This window comes from Bos javanicus, chromosome 3 (genome assembly GCF_032452875.1).
Source record: "Bos javanicus breed banteng chromosome 3, ARS-OSU_banteng_1.0, whole genome shotgun sequence".
Lineage (NCBI taxonomy): Eukaryota > Metazoa > Chordata > Mammalia > Artiodactyla > Bovidae > Bos > Bos javanicus.
Window position 1 is genome coordinate 32,827,896 of NC_083870.1, and position 23,069 is coordinate 32,850,964.

At 41.3% G+C, this 23,069-nt stretch overlaps 1 protein-coding gene across 3 annotated transcripts in view; it reads right to left on the reverse strand.

Annotated features, from left to right (window-relative positions):
• Positions 1 to 23,069, reverse strand: part of CD53 (CD53 molecule) — a 38,853-nt gene that overhangs the window by 3,555 nt on the left and 12,229 nt on the right. For 2 of the 3 annotated variants that reach the window (XM_061410859.1, XM_061410862.1), the window contains exons 2-5: positions 18,109 to 18,189; positions 16,811 to 16,999; positions 15,289 to 15,363; positions 14,603 to 14,698 (exon numbers count right to left, since the gene is read on the reverse strand). In XM_061410859.1, coding sequence (XP_061266843.1) covers positions 14,603 to 14,698; positions 15,289 to 15,363; positions 16,811 to 16,999; positions 18,109 to 18,171 — 423 coding nt within the window. In that variant the 5' untranslated portion in view covers positions 18,172 to 18,189. The remainder of the gene's footprint in view (positions 1 to 14,602; positions 14,699 to 15,288; positions 15,364 to 16,810; positions 17,000 to 18,108; positions 18,190 to 23,069) is intronic. The other variant, XM_061410861.1, reaches the window with a different exon arrangement.

Genomic DNA, 23,069 nt, shown 5'->3' on the forward strand with positions numbered 1-23,069 from the left:
GTGTACATGTGAATGCTTCCAGATTGTTGTCCACCTGATCCTGATACCACCCTATGAGTAAGCTACTCTTTAATAAACTCACCCAGTGATTATATGGAGCTACCCAGCTTGTTTTTGTCTCAAGATGCCTTCTCAGTTCACTGGGCATTTTCTGTTCCTTCCATCCTTAGACAATTGGCAAGCTAGGCAGGAGACTGAAAATGATGCAAGAATGGGTGAAGGGGCCAAGCAGGGAAAAGCTTGCTGTTGTGGGAGAAATCCCAGGTTGGCCAGCCATTTCCACGTGGGGTGATCTGGCTAAATTTATGGAACAATTCAGGCTGATGCAAGTGTACAGGGACACAATGGAAACACCAAAGGACTTACTAAATACATTAACCAAAGAGGTAGCAAAGCAAAAGTGGGGGGGGGGGGGCAAAAGTGAGCGATCTATTGCAGCTGTTGCATGGCCTTTGTTATGCACTCTAAAATTTAGCACAGAAAAGGAATTACAGCTCAGTTGGGCACTAGAGAGAGATGTATGGATGGCATGTTCTGCAACTTAGGACATTATGTCAAAGAAAGTACAACAGGAAGAACCTACTGAAATGATAGAATGTAAGATGGCTAGATGTAGGGCCCTAGGCTACCCCATTCAAAGGTGAGGACTATTATTTCACAGGACAACTGGGACCCCAAGAAGTGGAATTCTTGGGCTCATGACTCCTCAGAAGATGAGGACATAATTATAGAAGAAGAAGAGGACCTGCAGCCACAACCTCTGATTCAAACTAAAGCACAGGATGCTAGAGAACCGAGAGATAATAGGAAGGAAATGGCAACCCACTCCAGTATTCTTGCCTGGAGAATCCCATGGACAGAGGAGCCTGGCAGGCTACAGTCCATGGGGTCATAAGAGTCGGATATGACTTAGCAATTAAACCACCGCAAGAGCTGAAAAACAACCCCATGAGATTTTTCCCTCCCTGAACTAGTAGAAATAACCAGAATATTTAAACAAAAAGTAGAAAGGGCATTGCAGCCTAGGTTCTCCATTTGTGGGATACTGGGGACAATGGCATTGTGTTAAATGGGCCACAAATGTGTAAAATGGCTTCTGTTATAGCACCAACTGCCTTCTGGCAATGTTTGTATGGGGCTGGGGTGGGAGAAAAATGAGGGCACCCAGCCAACTTAATTAAAAGGATATTTGCAGGTATACCCTGGATTCCTAAGGATTAGAGGTGGGGTTAAGGGTGCTCCTTGGTATGCAGGTCCCAGGTTGAACAGACTATTTATTGGTCCTGCACCAATAAACAGATTGTTCTAGCAAATACTGTACAAATGCACCATGATTTATGGACATCCATCTAAGTTCCAAAGGGAAGTAGCAACCATTGATGGGATATGAGGTCAAACATTCTAAGGTGAAACAAGTGTGCTTGTATTTACAAATCAGAAGATTGCCTCTCCCTCCTTTTCTGGTTTATCTTCACCCATATCTGAGTATATTTTGGGTGTGTATGTCCTATAGGACCTGGACCTCAAACCACCATGGGTGAGTTCGACTTATGGATCAGACACTCAAGTTTATGATGGTTAGTCATGCTAAATTGGAGTTGTAAAGTTGCCTATCTCCCCAGAGAGTAGTAGCAATAAAAAACAATAATGGGTACCTGAGGGATAAGAAAAAATAACTTCTACCATTAAAGAATTAGAGAAAGTGGTGGTTATAATACCAGCACAAAGCCTGTTCAGTAACCCCATGAAGCCAGTGAAAAAAACCAAATGGTACCTGGTGTATGGCAGTAGACTGTAGAGAATTAATCAAGGTAATACCCTCTATCTATGCAGCAGTTACAAAAACTCTTGGATAAAATTGCCACTTCTCTCAAGGCATAGCCTCCTCTCAAGACAGTGTCTTAGATTTGTCTAATGCCTTTTCTTAACAAACACTTAGATAAGGGGTCCCAGGACCAGTGCACCTTCATGTGGGAAGTGGGGGGGGGGGCCGGAGGACAATGGTCTTTTACCATCCTACCCCAATGTCATCTCACTATATGTCATGGGATGGTGGCCCTGGACTTGAAGAAACGGACTCTCTTTCTTTCTGTAGTTCTCTATCATTACATTACACTGACAATACTAGGTTAACCTGTAATGACTTGTTTTCTCTTTCCCAAGCCTCTTCTGGAACATTTAAGCATAAAGATGGGAGTTCAACACCAATAAGCTACAAGGACCTGGACAGTCAGTAAAGTTGCTAGGAGTTATCTAGTCTGCCAAGACTGAAGGGATGCCCAAAGCTGCTGTTGATAGAATATAAATAAACCATGTCCTACAATAGAAAAGAACTACAATCCCTTATAGGTGTGCTAGGGTATGGGCGGCCTTTTATTCTCCACCTTGTCCAAATATTGAGACCCCTATATTCTTTGGGGCTTCCCAGGTGACTCAGCAGCAAAGACTTTGCCTGCAGTATAGGAGCCATGCGAGTTGTGAACTTGGGTTCGATCCCTGCTTTGGGAAGATCCCTTTGAGGAAGAAATGGCAACCCACTCCAGTATTCTTGCTGGGAAAATCCCATTGGACAGAGGAGCCTGACAGGCTGCCATCCACAGGGTTGCAGAGTCAAAACACTACTGAGCACACAGCACATATGATTTAGTGAAAAAGGGAAATACCTGGGTTAGGAATACCCCACCCCACAAGCCCACAAGAGGCTTTTGAAAAGGCAAAACTGATTGTCAAATAAGTCCAAGGACTGGAGGTGTTAATGCCAGACACAAGTTGTGAGTTGGATGTAAGTCTATACCCAGAAGGGTTTGAATAAGGACTATGGTAGCGACAAAATGGGAAATGAGTCCTACTAGGATTTTGGTCTCAGTTTTGGGAAGGGGCAAAGAATTGATACAGTACTATGAAAAAACAATTGTCAGCAATATATCTAGACTTACAACAAACTGAGTGTCTAGCCACTGACTTACCTGTCAGTGTACAGACATCCCTGCCTGTGGGGGGATGGATTAAGTAGTAGTAGTAGTAGTAGTAGTAGTAGTAGTAAAGTCGCCAAGTTGTGTCTGACTCTTGTGACCCCAAAGACCCTGCCAGGCTCCTCTGTCCATGGGATTCTCCAGGCAGGAATACTAGAGTGGGTTGCCATTTGCTTAGGATGGATTAAAGACATGTTTTTAAAGCCTATGAATGCCTGTGCACAACTGAGTACCTTACAAAAGTGGCATGCATACCTTCAAGAGAGAAGCACTTATAACACTGGTCCACTTATGCAGGAGTTGCATATAGTGACCTATATCTACCCACCAGAGACCTCAGTGACATCACCTGTTGGACCCGATTTACTTCAAGTACAGGAAGGTACCTGGATGCCCCTTGTGGATACATGGTACCCCGAGGACAGCTGTAAGGGTGATCTACCTTGGTGATCACCATAGCTGTTCTTCTGGATTCACATGTCATCTGATTCAAGGAAGGGACTGGACATAATAGTCATTGGGCAGAACTAAGAGCAGGATGGCTAGTGATTGCTTACAATCCCATGCCCCTCAACCTTGCCACTGACATTTGGGCAGTATGGAAAGGCTTGACAATATGGATGTCTCAATGGCATCAAGATAATTGGAAACAGTAAATGAACCTCTGTGGGAGTCTGAGTTATGGGCTGATATCTGAACTGCTTGCACATAACCTTATGCCAATGTAACCATATGGCATGCTTTCGCTCACTCACCCTCAACTCTGCCAGGAAATTGCAAAGCAGATACATTAGCAGGGACAAGAGGCTTGTGTCTGCAAGAATTACAGACCTCCTCCAATGCAGCAGAACGACTCCACCGAAAGTCAGACATAGAATTCCTGAAACAACTTGGGAAATAGTAAAAAGGCTTCATTTGCCTCTCAAATCTATGGGCCTCCAAGTTACAGATAAGGACTGCATTATGCATCATTTGAGGTGGTGCCCCTCCTCTGGTTACCAGATGGCAAGTGGACCACATAGGCTTTTGCCTGTGTCAGAAGGGTATAAATATGCCCTTACCTGTGCTGACACAGCCTCTGGGTTGGTGCTAGCCTTTGCTAGTAGGAAAGCCAATCAGACTGCTATTAATACAATCAAAGGCAAAATTGTCAAACTACCAAAACTGGAAGTTATGTGTGGAACACGAGCCCAAATTGGCAGTGATCAGGTGACTGGACATGAAAGATAAGAGTGAGCAGAAGCCCAAGAAATTCCCTGGACTTTCAATCTACCATATAACCCCATCATTGTTCAGTCACTCAGTTGTGTCTGACTCTTTATGACCCCATGGACTGCAGCATGCCAGGCTTCCCTGTCCTTCACTATCTCTGAGGGTTTGCTCAAACTCATGTCCGTTGAATTGGTGATGTCATCCAGCCATCTCATCCTCTGTCGTCCCCTTCTCTGCCTGCCCTCAATCTTTCCCAGCATCAGGATATTTTCAAATGAGTCAGCTCTTCACAGCAGGTGGCCAACGTATTGGAGTTTCAGCTTCAGCATCAGTCCTTCCAATGAATATTCAGGATTGATTTCCTTTAGGATTGACTGGTTTGATCTCTTTGCTGTTCAAGGGACTCTCAAAAATCTTCTCCAACACCTTAGTTCAAAAGCATCAATTCTTTGTCACTCAGCCGTCTTATAGTACAACTCTCATATTTGTACATGACTACCAGAAAAATCATAGCTTTGACTATAGCTTTGTCTGCAGAATGATGTCTCTGCTTCTTAATACGCCAAGTTTGTCACAGCTTTTCTTCCAAGGAGCAAGAGTCTTTTAATTTCATGGCTGCAGTCACTGTAGCTTTATAAAATGTGTCAACCAGATAGATGTTAAAAGCCTTATTTCCTGCTGCTGCTGCTAAGCTGCTAAGCCACTTCAGTCGTGTCCAACTCTGTGCGACCCCATAGATGGCAGCCCACGAGGCTCCGTCATCCCTGGGATTCTCCAGGCAAGAACACTGGAGTGGGTTGCCATTTCCTTCTCCTATTTCCTGAGGGCACATTAAAAGTTTGGTCCTGAGGGCTGTCTGAAGCTATCAGACTATTAAATGCCTTGGGCCAACAATCTGCATAGGAATGGCTGGCTGGATGGACAATAAAACGGAGGCTGAGAGTGCAGGTTCAAAAGGGAGGTCTTGTCCTAACATATAGCACAGGGACTCTGCTCAATGTTATGTGGCAGCCTGGGTAGGAGGGGAGTTTGGGAGAGATTGAATATGTGTATGTGTATGGTTGAATCTCTTTGCTGTTCACCTGAAATTATCACAACATTGTTAATCAGCCATGTTGTTATTCAGTCATTAAGGCATATCTGACTCTTTGCAACCCCTTGGACTGCAGCATGCCAGACTTCACTGTCTCCACTGTCTCCTGGAGTTTGCTTGAATTCATGTCCATTTGAGTCAGTGATGCTATCTAACAATTTCATCCTCTGCCACCCTCTTCTCTTTTGCCTTCAATCTTTCCCAACATCAGAGTATACACCCCAAAATAAATTTAAAAGTTTTAAAAAAAGGAAGCCTTGGGCCTGTCAGGTGGGATGAAGATCTTGTGGGTTTTTTTGTTTGTTTGTTTGCTTTTTAGGGGGAAGCTACGGGACATCCCACCTGGTGTTATTAAAATTCATTGGTGTTTAAATTGTTCTCTCCATTCCAAGTGGCTTGGTATCCTAACCCCTTGGGAGACAGGATTTGCTTCCAGTATCACCTTCAGTCCAGATGGACAATAAAAAAGTTTTATAGAAAACTTTTATATAGAAAGTTTATATAGAAATGGGACCCCTTCGGGCCCAAATCACCTCTCCAGAAGCATTAGTACAGTGAGCTAAACCCACAAGAAGTAGGTTTACTCAGGTGGATTCCCACTGAGCCCCTATCTGCAAATGGTGGCGGCCGGGAGGAGCTACCCCACGCCCCCACGCCCCCATGCCCAAGGCCAGGGGTGGCGGCCGGGAGGAGCAATCCCCACGTCCAAGGAGCGGTGGCTGCCCGGGCACAGGAGGGCCTAGAGGAGCTATCCCACGTTGAACGTCAGAAAGGGCGGTGGTGAGGAGATACCCCTTGTGCAAGGTAAGAGAAACCCAAGTAAGATGGTAGATGTTGCAAGAGGGCATCAGAGAGCAGACACACTGAAACCATATTCAAACTAGTCAATCTAATCACACTAGGACCACAGCCTTGTCTAACTCAATGAAACTAAGCCATGCCCATGGGGCAACCAAAGACAGGCGGGTCATGGTGGAGCGATCTGACAGAATGTGGCCCACTGGAGAAGGGAATGTCAACCACTTCAGTATTCTTGCCTTGAGAACCCCATGAACAGTATGAAAAGGCAAAATGATAGGATACTGAAAGAGGAACTCCCCAGGTCAGTAGATGCCCAATATGCTACTGAAGATCAGTGGAGAAATAACTCCAGAAAGAATGAAGGAATGGAGCCAAAGCAAAAACAATACCCAGCTGTGGGTGTGACTGGTGATAGAAGCAAACCCGATGCTGTAAAGAGCAATACTGTATAGGAACCTGGAATGTCAGGTCCATGAATCAAGGCAAATAGGAAGTGGTCAAAGGAGAGATGGCAAGAGTGAATGTCAACATTCTAAGAATCAGAGAACTAATATGGACTGGAATGGGTGAATTTAACTCAGATGACCATTATATCTACTACTGTGGGCAGGAATCCCTGAGAAGAAATGGAGTAGCCATCATGGTTAGCAACAGAGTCCGAAATGCAGTACTTGGATGCAATCTCAAAAACGACAGAATGATCTCTGTTCATTTCCAAGGCAAACCATTCAATATCACAGTAATCCAAGTCTATGCCCCAACCAGTAATGCTGAAGAAGCTGAAGTTGAACGGTTCTATGAAGACCTACAAGACCTTTTAGAACTAACACCCCAAAAAGATGTCCTTTTCATTATAGGGGACTGGAATGCAAAAGTAGGAAGTCAAGAAACATCAGGCAAATTTGGCCTTGGAATACGGAATGAAACAGGGCAAAGGCTAATAGAGTTTTGCCAAGAAAATGCACTGGTCATAGCAAACACCCTCTTCCAACAACACAAGAGAAGACTCTACACATGGACAGCACCAGATGGTCAACACCGAAATCAGATTGATTATATTCTTTGCAGCCAAAGATGGAGAAGCTCTATACAGTCAACAAAAACAAGACCAGGAGCTGACTGTGGCTCAGATCATGAACTCCATATTACCAAATTCAGACTTAAATTGAAGAAAGTAGGGGAAACCATTAGACCATTCAGGTATGACTTAAATCAAATCCCTTATGATTATACAGTGGAAGTGAGAAATAGATTTAAGGGCCTAGATCGGATAGACAGAGTGCCTGATGAACTATGGACAGAGGTTCATAACATTGCACAGGAGACAGGGATCAAGACCATCCTCATGGAAAAGAAATGCAAAAAAGCAAAATGGCTGTCTGGGGAGGCTTTACAAATAGCTGTGAAAAGAAGAGAAGCGAAAAGCAAAGGAGAAAAGGCAAGATATAAGCATTTGAATGCAGAGTTCCAAACAACAGCAAGAAGAGATAAGAAAGCCTTCCTCAGCGATCAGTGCAAAGAAATAGAGGAAAACAACAGAATGGAAAAGACTAGAGATCTCTTCAAGAAAATTACAGATACCAAGGGAACATTTCATGCAAAGATGGGCTCGATAAAGGACAGAAATGGTGTGGACCTAACAGAAGCAGAAGATATTAAGAAGAGATGGCAAGAATACACAGAAAAACTGTACAAAAAAAAATCTTCACAACCCAGATAATCACGAAGGTGTGATCACTCATCTAGAGTCAGACATCCTGGAATGTGAAGTCAAGTATGCTTTAGAAAGCATCACTATGAACAAAGCTAGTGGAGGTGATAGAATTCCAGTGTAGCTATTTCAAATCCTGAAAGATGATGCTGTTAAAGTACTGCACTCAATATGCCAGCAAATTTGGAAAACTCAGCAGTGGCCACAGGACTGGAAAAGGTCAGTTTTCATTCCAATCCTAAAGAAAGGCAATGCCAAAGAATGTTCAAACTACCACACAATTGCACTCATCTCACATGCTAGTAAAGGAATGCTCAAAATTCTCCAAGCCAGGCTTCACCAATTCATGAACCGTGAACTTCCTGATGTTCAAGCTGGTTTTAGAAAAGGCAGAGGAACCAGAGATCAAATTGCCAACATCTGCTGGATCATGGAAAAAGCAAGAGAGTTCCAGAAAAACATCTATTTCTGCTTTATTCACTATGCCAAAGCCTTTGACTGTGTGGATCACAATAAACTGTGGAAAATTCTGTAAGAGATGGGAATACCAGACCACCTGACCTGCCTCCTGAGAAATCTGTGTGCAGGTCAGAAAGCAACAGTTAGAACTGGACAAGGAACAACAGACTGGTTCCAAATAGGAAAAGGAGTACATCAGGCTGTATATTGTCACCCTGCTTATTTAACTTATATGCAGAGTACATCATGAGAAATGCTGGACTGGGAGAAACACAAGCTGGAATCAAGATTGCTGGGAGAAATATCAATAACCTCAGATATGCAGATGACACCACCCTTATGGCAGAAAGTGAAGAGGAACTAAAAAGCCTCTTGATGAAAGTGAAAGTGGAGAGTGAAAAAGTTGGCTTAAAACTCAACATTCAGAAAACGAAGATCATGGCATCTGGTCCCATCACTTCGTGGGAAATAGATGGGGAAACAGTGGAAACAGTGTCAGACTTTATTTTTGGGGTTCCAAAATCACTGCAGATGGTGACTGCAGCCATGAAATTAAAAGGCGCTTACTCCTTGGAAGGAAAGTTATGACCAACCTAGATAGCATATTCAAAAGCAGAGACATTACTTTGCCAACAAAGGTCCGTCTAGTCAAGGCTATGGTTTTTCCATTGGTCATGTATGGATGTGAGAGTTGGACTGTGAAGAAGGCTGAGTGCCAAAGAATTGATGCTTTTGAACTGTGGTGTTGGAGAAGACTCTTGAGAGTCCCTTGGACTGCAAGGAGATCCAACCAGTCCATTCTGAAGGAGATCAGCCGTGGGATATCTTTGGAAGGAATAATGCTAAAGCTGAAACTCCAATACTTCGGCCACCTGATGCGAAGACTTGACTCATTGGAAAAGACTCTGATGCTGGGAGGGATTGGAGGCAGGAGGAGAAGGGGACGACAGAGGATGAGATGGCTGGATGGCATCACTGACTCGATGGACGTGAGTCTGAGTGAACTCGGGAAGTTGGTGATGACAGGGAGGCCTGGCGTGCTGCGATCATGAGGTCGCAAAGAGTTGGACACAACTGAGCAACTGAACTGAACCTGGGGATATTAAAGGACAATTTGTGTAGTGTTGTTAGGTAGTTAGAATAGGAAAAAAGAGTCCAAAATGGCAGTAGCTAAAAGACAAAGAAAGGAAGAAGCCTGAGAAAATGGAACAAAAGAAAATCCGAGGACTGGTGTGAGAACCTGAGGTGAAACAAACAGCCTTCCTGGCTATCCCAGTTTACATACGGCAGGTTCATGGGGAGGAGACAAAACATATAAAAAGAGGAGCCAGGATTGATCCTCCCTTTTTGGGTTGGCCCCTCCTCATGCCTCAAGGATGTACTATCCTTCGCTTGCCAAATAAAACTAAACTGTAACAGAGCTGTAACACTTGTCCATTGTTTCAAATCTTTGCTGCAATGAGACAGAACCAAGGAAATTACACACTCCCCTGACAGTATCACCCACTGGGAAAAAAGCCAAAATTGGGGATAGTTTTCTCCAATGCTACTCATGAATGAGATTTTGTCATATCTTTTACCCCTAAAACATCTCTGTTGTCACCCACAGTGTTTGCCTCATGGACTATTTGGCTCTAGTTACTGGAAATATGTTCCTCTCCTGTGGCCCAAACATACGCAGAGGTCCACAACTATCCTTACTTCTGGGTCTGTGGCCTATCTCCAGTACCAAGGGGATTCTGTGAAAACTTCAGCCACTCATCTGCACCAAATGTATACAGTGGCTTGGGCTGGTGACCAAAAATCCCCTTGCTATGTGACTCCTGTTTATGGAACCTCTATGTTTAACTATAGTGACTCTAAATAGTATGTTTTTCCCCTGCTGTGAAGTAGATCAAATAATCTCCAGATTCCCAAGGTTTGTCAAATTTGGGATGGCTTAGGGTAGATGAGAGGTGAGTATGGAGTCTTGATGTCCATAGCCCCCATCTATATAGAAAGGAGCAATCATACCCAAACAAGGGCTTCCCTAGTGGCTCAGATGGCAAAGAGTCTGCCTACAATGCAGGAGACCTGGGTTCAATCTCTGGATTAGGAAGATCACCTGGAGAAGAGAATGGGAACCCACTCCAGTATTCTTGCCTGGAGAATCCCATGGACAGAGGAGCCTGGTGGGCCATGGGCCATGGGGTCACAAAGAGCTGGACACAACTGAGTGACTTTCACTTTCAAACTTTCATACCCAAGCAAATCATAGACACATGGAGGTGGCGGGGGTGGGCAGCTTCCCTATTGTCTGTCAAGTAACTCACAAGATATTGCATTCTAAATGGACAGGAAAAGAAGAAGCTCCCTACAGAGCAGGTGCCTCTCTGGTTCACAAACAAGAGATCTGAATATGTGGAGTCTCTGTGGGCTTTTCCGCCCTATGAGTGGACAGGTTGATGCACCTTGAGATTTCTTTCCCTCTGGGCTGGTATATATACCCCTTTACTGGAAGTTCCCCATAACCTTCTTGCTATTAAGTTCAGGTGGTAGGCCTGTGGTAGTATGTCATGGTGGGAATGGCCAACATTTATTTTCCTTCCCTAAAATGTAGGTATAAGTGCTAAACTAGAAATCCAGGAGTTAGCATACCTCACCTCCCCTCAGAAACACATCAAAATTACATCTACATGTGGAACAATTCTCACTGAAAACTAACTAAAAAAGCACAGAAGGACTCCTGTACAACTAAGGCTGTAAGAAAGATACACATGTAATCAGGAGGTCAGGACCTGTGACCCTGGGAGGGGACTCAGAGTAAAAAGGAGTGTACATGGGTGGGACACCACCCACTCTGGGGAGTGAGAAGTTGAGAGCCACAAATCTGGAGCCCCAGTCCTGGGGTCCTACACTGGGGAGACAGGGTCCCTTTGTTGATTGGCAGACTGTTTGAATTAACAAGAGAGCTGTAGAAACCTGGACTCCACCATGAGGAGCACAGGCATGCTGGCTTTCCTCTAAGGCAAGGTGGAGAGAGGTCTGCTTTAGTGGGTGCCAGGTTGCTTGCAACTACCTGTGGGCATGCCCCAACCCAAGTCGAGCAAATGCTCTTTCCCCACTCATTCCATGTCACACTGCAGCAAGTGATCTGGGGTGGCCATGACCAAAGAAATGATTCAAACCTTAGAATACAAAGGTGACCCAGGGCCTGGGTGGGGCAGCAGGTATTGGTGAAAGAACAGACAAATAGATATAGAGAGCCCAGAAGCAGGCCTGCTTAAATACAGTCAACTGATCTTTGACAAAGAAGCAATACAATGCAAAAAAGATAACTCAACAAATGGTGCTGGAAAAATTAGACATTCATATACCAAAAACAAAAACACAAAAACGAACAAACAAAAATAAACAAACAGAGACAGAGAACCCAAACCACTCACAAAAGTTAACTCAAAATAGATTATAGATCTAAGAGTAAAATATAACACTACAAAAATCTTAGAAGATAATACGGGAGAAAACCTACATGACCTTGGTTATGATGATATCTTTTTAGAAATCACACCAAAAGTATGATTCATGAAAGAAATAATGGATAAGTTGGACTTGGCTAAAATTAAAAACTTCTATTCTGCAAGAGACAGTATCTGGAGAAATAGAAGACAAGCCACAGACTTGGAGAAAATATTTGCAAAAGACACATATGATAAATGACTGTTAGCTAAAAATCTATATATAAAAGAGAGAGACAACCCTCTTAAAACTGAGCAATAAGATAACAACTAACCTGATTAAAAAATGAACCAACAAACTTAACAGACACCTCACCAAAGAAGATATAGAAATGCAAAATAAACATATGAAAATCTACATCATATGTCATCAAGGAAATGAAAATTAAAGTAATGAGCTACCAGTACACACTTATGAGGATGGTCAAAATCTGGAACACTGACGCTAAATACTGGTGAGGATGTGGAGTGACAGGAACTTTCATACATTGCTGGTGGGAATGAGAAGTGGTACAGGTGCTTCAGAAGACCATTTGGAGGTTTCTTACAAATTATGCATACTTTTACTAAATGATCCATCAACCACACTCTGGTATTTATGCAAAGAAGTATAAAACTTATGTCCACAAACAAAAATGCTGCTCATTAATGATTATGGAAGCTTTATTCTTAATTGCCAAAACTTGGACACTATCAAGATGTCCTTCAATAAGTGAATGAGTAAGTAAGCTGTGGTATATACAGACAATGGAATATTAACACTAAAAAGAATGGAGCTATCAAGTCATGAAAAGACAAGGAGGAATCTTAAATGCATATTACTAAGTGGAAGAAGCCAATTTGAAAAGCTTATAAACAGTATGACTTCAACTATATGACATTCTGAAAGAGGCAAAACTATTGAAAAATAACAAGATCAGTGGCTGTGAAGGATGAGGGGAGGAGGAGGAGGGAACACAGAGGGTTTTCAGGAGGGCAAAGCTATTCTGCATGATATTATAATGATGCATATATGTCATTATAAATTTTTTCAAACGCATAGAATGTGTAACACCAAGAGTGAACCCTAATGTAAACTATGGACCTTGGGTGATAATTATGTGTCAATGTAGGCTCAGCCTTTATTTTAAAAAAGTACCATTCTGGTGAGTGATGTGGATAATGGGGGAGACTATACATGTGTGGAAGTATATGGGATATCTCTGTACCTCCCTTTCAGATTTGTTGTAAACCTAAGACTGCTCTTGGACAATGGACATGAGTTTGAGCAGGCTCCAGGAGATGTTGAAGGACAGAGAGGCCTGGCATCCTGCAGTCCATGGGGTTGCAAAGAATCAGACACAACTGAGCAACTGAACAACAACAAGACTGCTCTTTAAAAATTGTTTTTTTTTTTAATTTATTTATTTTAATTGGAGGCTAATTACCTTACAATATTGTATTGGTTTTGCCATACATTGACCTGAATCTGCCACGGGTGTACATGCATGCAAATAAAGCTGCTAACTAAGCCACTAATCTCATTAGGTAAGAATTAAATCTTTACCATTATTTACGGTTTCAACAACTTAAGTCATTATTGGAAATTTATCTTTTGACCAAAAATGATCAGTAAAGAGCTTACTTGTTATTATATTATTTTTAAAATGGATATACATATGTTTGTTAAATTCCATTTGCTAAATGTGTACTTAAATGCTATGTAACTTTTATTAAACCAGAGAAAAGGGAAAACATTTTTAAAATGCAAGGAGAAATGTGAGTTTAAGATAACAAAATGTTCTGTCTTATTTCAACACAGTTTCAAATTCTCACCTTCTTGAAAAAAATTGATTTTGATTACTTTGACTAGAATGCCAAAGTTGCTCTTTCCATTTATGGAATCACCTAGGTGATTTTGCATCACTTTATGGTTTCTCAGAGCTTAAACACACACACACACACACACACACACAAATTGTTTTTTTTAAACAAAGTTATTATCTTCATATTTAATTTTGAAATGATATATCTATTATTCGCTTTAAAAAGTTCTAGCAAAAAAATGCACAGAGGATTAGCTAAAATAATATTGCCAAAATGTTAACTGTTGAAGCTGGGTGATATGTACCCACAGATTCATTTTACTATTATTTGCTTTTCTCTTGTATCAGCCTAGAAATTCTATAATAAAAGGTTTATAAACTGGATCTTTAAAAGAAAGAAGAATAGGGATCCAGAAAGTTAAGTGACTTTCCCAAAGCCACCCAATCCCGGTCTCTGGACTTTAATTCCTGTACTATTTCTTTTACCCCACGCTAAGCAGGCATGGCAGGGCCACAGGTGGCTCCAAATGGTCATAATGGTATTGTCTGAGACACAAACTATGCCATTGTCAGACTGGCTCCCTGACCCCAGCACACCAAGGAAGGAATGCTGAGTTAAAATATATGTTTGTGGCGGGGAGGGGCATGAGAAATGGGGTTCTGGTGAGCTAGGTAAAAAGAATGTGTTGGGCTACTCAGGAATTCAAAAGAGATTTTCTATATTAAATAATTTCTGTTTTCAGAAAAAAAAATTGGAAAATACATAAACTAATCTAGTATGACATGTTTGGGTCTTTCTTACATCTTACTAGGGCTGAAACAATGAGCCAGAGTGGGTAAAGGGTAAAAGAGAGAATGTATTAATAGACACCTTTGTACCAACCAGGCTGATTCTCATGCTCTCCTGTTTCTGACAGCCAAGCATTATTCTGAACTTAGAGGCTGTGGACCTTAGATTTTGAAGGTTTCATGAAAGAGAGACCCTTCCAGTGCCCAGGGACTGGGGCTGGGAAATTACATCTGGGCTGAGCTAAGGAGGATTTTGTACTCACAAATGACTGGATGGAGTCCCACGCTGCCTTGGTGCTGTTGTCTGAGTTGTATCGCTGGATGCTCTCGGTCAAACCCTCAGCCACGTATTCTTTCAACTGTATGGGGCACATTCCAGCAGAGGAGGCATTGTAAAAAGCAGGTGAGTTCAAGGAACAGGGAATTTCTAATGCAGGCTAATAAAATAGTTCCATTTGCTCATCCCTTCCAAATGATCTCTTCAGAACTAAGTCAGGGGAGGGAGCTTATATATAGGAAGAAATGCTGAGGATGGGATGGCAATGAAGGAAGAAACATACAGCATTTTCTTGACCTTCCAAAACCCTGGGTTTACAAAGGATGCAAAGGGGCAAACCAAACATGGGTTCTCTTAGGCACTTAGACACTTTAGACACTTAGACACTGAGGCACTGGAGACTTTACTTCCAGATAGATGGAGAAAAGTAAATAGGTAAATAAGGGGAAGATAAACTTGATTTTTACTGTTCTTCCCATTCATCCTTCAAAGCACCACTCAAATACAATCACCTTCATAATTTTTTTTCTCCCCAATTACAATCTCTTTTTCCTTCATCCTTCCACTTTGACTCTAGCTCTATCATAGGACTTACTTGTGCCAACTTCTCCTCCCCACACCCCCTGTCCACTCTTAGCAATCCAACAATGAATTGTGTTTTTTATAACTTACCTTCTGTTCGTACACAAACAGCAGGATGGCCAAGGTCACCTCAGCAAGGAGGATAATCAGCAGCAGGACAAAGAACTGGGGCAAAGCAAAGAGATGCTCACAGCACTGAGCCCAGCTACTCCCCCACTCCCACTCTACCCTGGGAGCATAAAGGCAGATCTCTGTACATGGGCAGAAGTTCCCACCTACTCGAGCTTTCATAGGCTTTTTCATGTTTTGTGAGGAATATCTGTTCTTTTCCTACAACCAGACTTCAAGACTCTAGAGGGCAGATCAGCTGTCTTCCAGCTTCTCTCTCTTCTTCCCATTGCATCTACTGAGTTCCAGGTGCATAGTGAATATGGATTACCATTTGTTGAATCAGTGAAGCAGTTTTGACATTAGCTAACTGAAACAGTTGAGCAAAAGACTAGTAAACTAAATCCTGTGTCTTCTGCACAGGGGGCCTGGTTCTTTCTGCAAGCAGAGGGCTATTTTGGGGTGGAGGAAGGTGATAATAGAGATTGAGAGGAGCCCTGTACAGACAGGGAGAAGAGGTGCTCCAATCATGATCTTCACTCATATTCATCTCCAATTTTAGATGTTTGTGCTAATCACACTTAACAGCAAACACATTTTCACTTTTTCATTTTCTTTCATTGTTTTACCCCAACACAAACTTTGATTATTTAAAACCTTTTTCCCACGTCTATTATCTTCCATCTTTTGCTAATAGTCTGGGAACTATCTGAGAACAAGGACTTTCTTATTCTATCTTTTGGCTTCAGTTTAACACATAAAGGAAAGAAGATTAACCACATGACTTGAGGAAGAAGAAAAGTGATTGGGAACCTGTATTTATGGATAGAGTGGTACTTTATTATCGAGCTCTGTGTGGGCACACCAGAGAAATGAGAAACTCTTCTTTCATAGAGCTTATAGGCAAAGCCTAAGTCTAAAGGTGCTCCCGAGGCTAGTTAGCCAACAGGGAGAAAGTGAAAAGCTCTAGTATCATCTCACGTTAGACCCCAATGGCCTCAGCCTAGGCTCTCACCCAGCTGGACCACTCACACTGTGGTGTAGCTAGTATAGATCTGAGACACATACATATCCTCTGCCATCTTAGGAGGGTCACAGTACTCAGAAGAATCTAGAGACTAGATTTTCCACCAGTGAGTGACTCTGAGTCAGATCCTGGGAATATATACTAATGTGAGGAAGATTTAGGTAGATGGATGATGCTTGATTTCAACCATATATAAAGAATAAATAAAAAGCTATGAATGCAAATTATACTGATAAGGGTCATCATTAACAGTGTAAAATGGATACTAAGGAGGACAGTGGTATCTTCTCTTATTTATCCCTCTCAGAAACAAAATACTATGGGCCTAGACACACTGGACTGAGCTGAGGAGCCAACCTCATGTTCCAACAATTTTTTTGCACTAATAGATGAGCTACCAGAAAACGTCTTGCCTGTGGTTTAAGGCATCATGCCCACCTCCCCTACTTAGGCGCATCAGCTGTGAGAGTCACTCACCGACATAAGCAGGCACTTATTCTCCTTGATGGATCCCATGCAGCCCAGGAAGGCAACCACCATGATGACGGAACCCACAATGACAAGCACATTGCCCAGCGTGAGAGAAGGGAGGTTATGGAAGAGTACTCCAAACTTGCTGTGGATCAGGAGGTAGATCCCAAGGCCCAAAATGCAGCAGCCACAGAACTGAAAAGAAGAATCACATAACATTCTGAAATGCAAGGTGGTTCTTAAATATCTCCTCATACCCCCTTACTTGACATTAGAATCATTTTTCCCCATTGGCCCTAGCCAACAAACTCTTCACCCAGATTTCTCCAAGTGCCTAAAAAATAGGTATCATCTCCTGTGATGTCCCACGCATACCTCATCCTATTCATATCAGATATCAAAAAGGTCATTCCTATGGATAACACAGTATTTTCATGATTCAGATTCCTACTTCTTTTTCTAGATCTTCATGATTCAGATACCTACTCCTTACTGGCTCAACTGCTTATATGTGGTCTTCCCTTTGTAAAGGGAATACACCGGTTGAGAAGTTCATCTTTCTTGGCAGAAGATTAGAGAAGCCAAACTTTTAAGAATCTTCTCATAGAAACATGAGTTACAACTCAACCTATGTCTGAAATTCAATTGCTAAATTTGATACAGTGAAAGTGTTAGCCTCTCAGTCCTGTCCAGCTTTCTGTGACCCCATGGATTATACACTGCTCCCCCCGACCTCCCCCAGGCTCCTCTATCTATCCACAGAATTCTCCAGACAAGAATACTGGAGTGGGTTGTCATTCCCTTCTCCAGAGGATCTTCACGACACAAGGATTGAACCCTGGTCTCCTGCATTGCAGGCAGATTCTTTAGTGTCTGCATCACCAGGGAAGCCTTAATATAGTGAAACCTCCCCAGAAAAGGGGACTTCCTTTTTGATCAGCTATTTTTTCCAAGGATTCAGGGTTGGGGTCTGGGGAGCAAGAAAAAAAGGGGCATTCAGTACAGGGAGTGTAGAATCTTAGGTTTCTCACCCATAGATGTCAGCAGTGAGCAAAATAGCCTAAAGCTCCCAGAGAAACAGCTTCACCAATCACACTGGTGTCTTTCAATTTTGCAGGCTTTTCTTACAGCAGGATGGGAATGGGGAGAAAATTATCATTCCCTTCTTCTTAGGCTGGGTGTACTGCACATGACCTTTGCATGCATGAATTGCACTCCACATCAGGCTCTTCAGGAGAGGAGAGAGAAGTAGAGTGTAGCTAGGAAGAGGTGAGCTTAATCATGCTCAGAAAAGACACACTTACCCAAAAGATCAAATTGAAGAAAAACAGGACAAACTTCAGCAATTTCAAGCTACTCATGCCCATGCTTGAGATATTCTTGCCCTAAAAAGTAGAAGGAAGAAGAGAGGATGTGAGTGACCTGACTCTGCAAAGTGGCACCAGAGATCAGAGGACACAAATGTTCAGGGTTCAAGGGTCTCCAGCATCACTGTGAGTTTTAGCTGTGAATCTTCTCTGAAAAGTTTCCCCAAACTTCTTGCTCTTTTAGTCTCTGAATCGAGGTACCAATTAGCTCATCTTGGACATTCACTTTTGCTTCAGTTCAGCAAGCCAGAGTGCTTAACATTTAATTAAGCACTCTAGAAGTACATAGTAAAGCCATTCTTAGAGGAGGATGAATTACAGTGACACAAAGCAGGCATCTGGGGGATAAGGGATAATCTGGTCAATCATCTGGGGAGGTCAGTGACTTGATCCACCAGTTTCTTAAATACCCTGAGATGCATATACACTCTACATTTGGTCTACGAACTTCTCTACATGAAAGTGGAGGGAGCATACCTATGCCTCAGTCATTCTTTTACCAAAGAAACATACATGATGTTTTCTGTTCTAGGTGCTGTGGGAGATATAACCATTACTAAGCAATAACTATCTTCCAGAGAATGTCAGTCTTACAGCAGAGATAAAACTGACCAACAAATATCCAGTGAAGAAATGAAAAGAGATTAGCAATGAGAGCTTGAATTTTTTAAAAATAGAATTTAATTTTTCAGTAGAGGACATCAATATTCAAAGTCTGGTCCTCAATTCTAGAGATCCAGATACACAATTTTTAAATTTCTTTCAGAATTAATGAGGTTATATAGAAGGACTCATATTTTAAAACTGCACATAAGACTGATATATAAAGCAGAATGTCAATTTGTTGTTTTTCTCCCAATATAACTATGCCTTTTCTAGTTCATGGATTGCTTTTATAATCCATTATACTGTCCTTGCAGTATCAAGATGCCCAGAAATGAGATGATCTTAAGGGATAGTTCATTTAGGCTATAAATAAGCCTAAGGGTTTTATATTATCTGGTCTCACATTCAGGGCTTCCCTTGGGGCTCAGCTGGTAAAGAATCAGCCTGCAATGCAGGATACCTGGGTTTGATCCCTGGGTTGGGAAGATCCCCTGGAGAAGGGAAAGGCTACCCACTCCAGTATTCTGGCCTGGAGAGTTTCATGGACTACAGTCCGTGGGGTCGCAAAGAGTTGGACAAGACTGAGCAACTTTCACTTTTTTTCTTATATTCAGGCCTTTAATCTATTTTGCACTTATTTTTGTGTGTGGTGTTAGGGAGTACGGAGATTCCTTTAAAAACTAAAATAGAATTGTCATATAACCCAGCAATCCCGCTACTGGCATATACCCAGAAAAAATCATAATTCCAAAAGACACATGCACCCCAATGTTCACTGCTGTAGTATTACAATAGTCAGAATATGGTAGCAACCTAAATGTCCATCAACAGAGGAATGAATAAAAAAGTTGTAGTACATATATACAACAGAATATTACTCAGCCACAAAAAAGAATAAAACCAGGTCACTTGTAGAGACGTGGATGGACCTAGAGACTGTCAAACAGAATGAAGTAAGTCAGAAAAACAAATATCGTATATTAATGCATATATGTGGAATCTAGAAAAATGGTATAGATGATCTTATTTGCAAAGCAGAAACAGAGACACAGATGTAGGGGGCAAACATATGGGGACCAAGAGGGGAAAGGTGAGGGTGGGATGAATTGGGAGATTGGGACTGACATATGAACACTATTTTTTTGCTTTTTTAAAATTTATTTTTAATATGTATACACTATTAATACTATGTATAAAATAGACAACTAATGAGAGCCTACTGTATACCTTGGATAACTCTACTCAGAGCCTTGTGGTGACCTAAATGGGAAGGAAATCCAAAAAAGAGAAGCTATATATATATATATACAGGTATAGCTCATTCATCTTGCTGTACAGTAGAAACTAATACAACATTTTAAAGTAACTATATTACAATAAAAATTAATTTTAAAGAAGTGTGATGATTTACTACACAAACTTTGAAGTCAAATTTGATTTCAACTCTCACATATACCACCAAACAAGTATGTGAGATTTGGAAACTTGCTTAACATTTCTAGTCACAATTTATTCCTATGTAAAATGGGATAATACTTATACCTCACAGGGTAGAAGTGAATATTAAACCATCTTATCACAGAGACTGATATACAACCAGTACTCGGTAAATGGAATCCATGCTTATTAACATGGATTTGAGTGTTTTCCAGGCCTCATAATCAAGGGTTAGCTGCCCAAAAGGACTACACTCATTTGAATGTGTCCACTGAAATGTTAGCTCCTTTATCAATACAGCTGAAAATCTTTGAATTTCCATAGCATTTAGTGCTGTTCTTTGGGATTTGATAGCCACACACTGGAAACAACCTGTGATATTGTGACTTATAAGAAACATATTATGATGACTAAAATATATTTCTCAGAAACATTTGATCTTCATCCATAGTTCCTGGCTCACAGCTCCCAAAACTCTTGGGAATACACTGAGCAATAAGAACAATCAGAACATTTTTTGATATATAGTATTTGGTCTCTCATCCTCAACTCCTGAAAATAATTCAGAACCATAAAGGTATCTTGTTATTCATAACAAGCCCTTACCACCACAACTGGGTTAATGCTAATGAAGGTGACTTATTTTTTATTGACATATAGTTAATTTACAACATTGTTTTGGTTTTACATGTACAGCAAACTGATTCAGTTATGATATATATATTTTTTCAGTTTCTTTTCCATTATTATAAGATATTGAGTAGAGTTTCCTATGCTAATAGTAAGTTCTTGTTGTTTACCTATTCTATATATAGTAGTGTATATATGTTACTCCCAAACTACTAATTATCTCTCTCCTTTCCCTGACTGTATCATATTAAGTGAAGTAAGTAAGACAAAGACAAATAACATAGATATCACTCTTACATGAAATATTAAAAAAATGACATAAACTAACTTATTTACAAAGGAGAACAGATTCATAGACAGAGAAAACAAACTTTCCAAAGGATGTTCAAACTACCACACAATTGCACGCATCTCACATGCTAGCAAAGTAATGCTCAAAATTCTCCAAGCCAGGCTTCAACAGTATGTGAACTGTGAACTTCCAGATGTTCAGGCTGGATTTAGAAAAGGCAGAGGAACCAGAGAGCAAATTGCTAACATCTGTTGAATCATTGAAAAAGCAAGAGAGCTCCAGAAAAAACATCTACTTTTGCTTTATTGACTTCACCAAAGCCTTTGACTGTATGGATCACAACAAACTGTGGAAAATTCTGAAAGAGATAAGAATACCAGACCACCTTACCTGCCTCCTGAGAAATCTATATGCAGGTCAAAAAGCAACAGTTAGAACTGGACATGGAACAAGAGACTGGTTCCAAATAGGGAAAGGAGTACATCAAGGCTGTATATTGTCACCCTGCTTATTTAACTTATATGCAGAGTATATCATGCAAAATGCCAGGCTGAATGAAGCACAAGCTGGAATCAAGATTGCTGGGAGAAATATCAATAACCTCAGATATGCAGATGACACTGTCCATATGGCAGAAAGCAAAAAAGAACTAAAGAGCCTATTGATGAAAGTGAAGGAGGAGAGTGAAAAAGTTGGCTTAAAGCTCAACATTCAGAAAACTAAGATCATGGCATCCGGTCCTATCACTTCATGGCAAATAGATGGGGAAACAATGGAAATAGTGACAGACTTTATTTTCTTGAGCTCCAAAATCACTGCATATGGTGACTGCAGCCATGAAATTAAAAGATGCTTGCTCCTTGGAAGAAAAGCTATGACCATATGAAGCTATGAGCATATGAAAAAGCAGAGACTTTAACAACAAAGGTCTGTCTAGTCAAAGCTATGGTTTTTCCAGTAGTCATGTATGGATGTGAGAATTGGACTATAAAGAAAGTGGAGCACTGAAGAATTGATGCTTTTGAACTGTGGTGTTGGAAAAGACTCTTGAGAGTCCCTTGGACTGCATGGAAATCAAACCAGTCCATCCTCAAGGAAATCAGTACTGAATATTCATTGGAAAGACTGATGCTAAAGCTGAAACTCCAATACTTTGGCCACCTGATGCAAAGAACTGACTCATTGGAAGAGACCCTGATGCTGGGAAAGATTAAAGGTGGGAGGAGAAAGGGGGGCAACAGAGGATGATAGGGTTGGAGACAGACATGAGTTTGAGCAAGCTCCAGGAGTTTTATTGACATATAGTTTTGTGTATAGTGATGGACATCGAAGCCTAGCATGCTGTAGTCCATGGGGTCGCAAAGAGTCGGACATGACTGAATGACTGAACTGAACTGAGGTCCATTCAAGTTGCCACAAATGGCATTATTTCATTCTTTTTGTGGCTGAGTAATATTACATTGTATCCATGTGCCATATCTTCTTTATCCATTCGTCTGTTGATGGACATTTAGGTTGCTTCCATGTCCTGACTATCCTAAATGGTACTGCTAAGATCATTGAAGGGCATGTATCTTTTATGAAGGTGAACTTTGCAAAGCACCAAAGGATAGAGCCTAGTTGCCAGGAGAACCAACTGTGAATAGAAGATCGAAACTTAGTCTCATTCCTTGATTTTCAAGGAGGGGAGAGGGGAATAGAGGTTGAATCAATCACCAAGTGAATTAGTCAATCATACCTCCACAAAAAAAAAAAAAAAAAAGGAGTTCAGAAAGCTTCCACTTGGGGGAGAACCAGAACATTTTTATGTGCTATCATTCTGGTTCCAAGCTTCATACAGACATAAAGACCTTTTGTTAGGACTTCATCCTATGTATCTCTTCATCTGACATTACATATTGTTTGTATCAAAGCAGTAGTCTAGTGAGTAAAT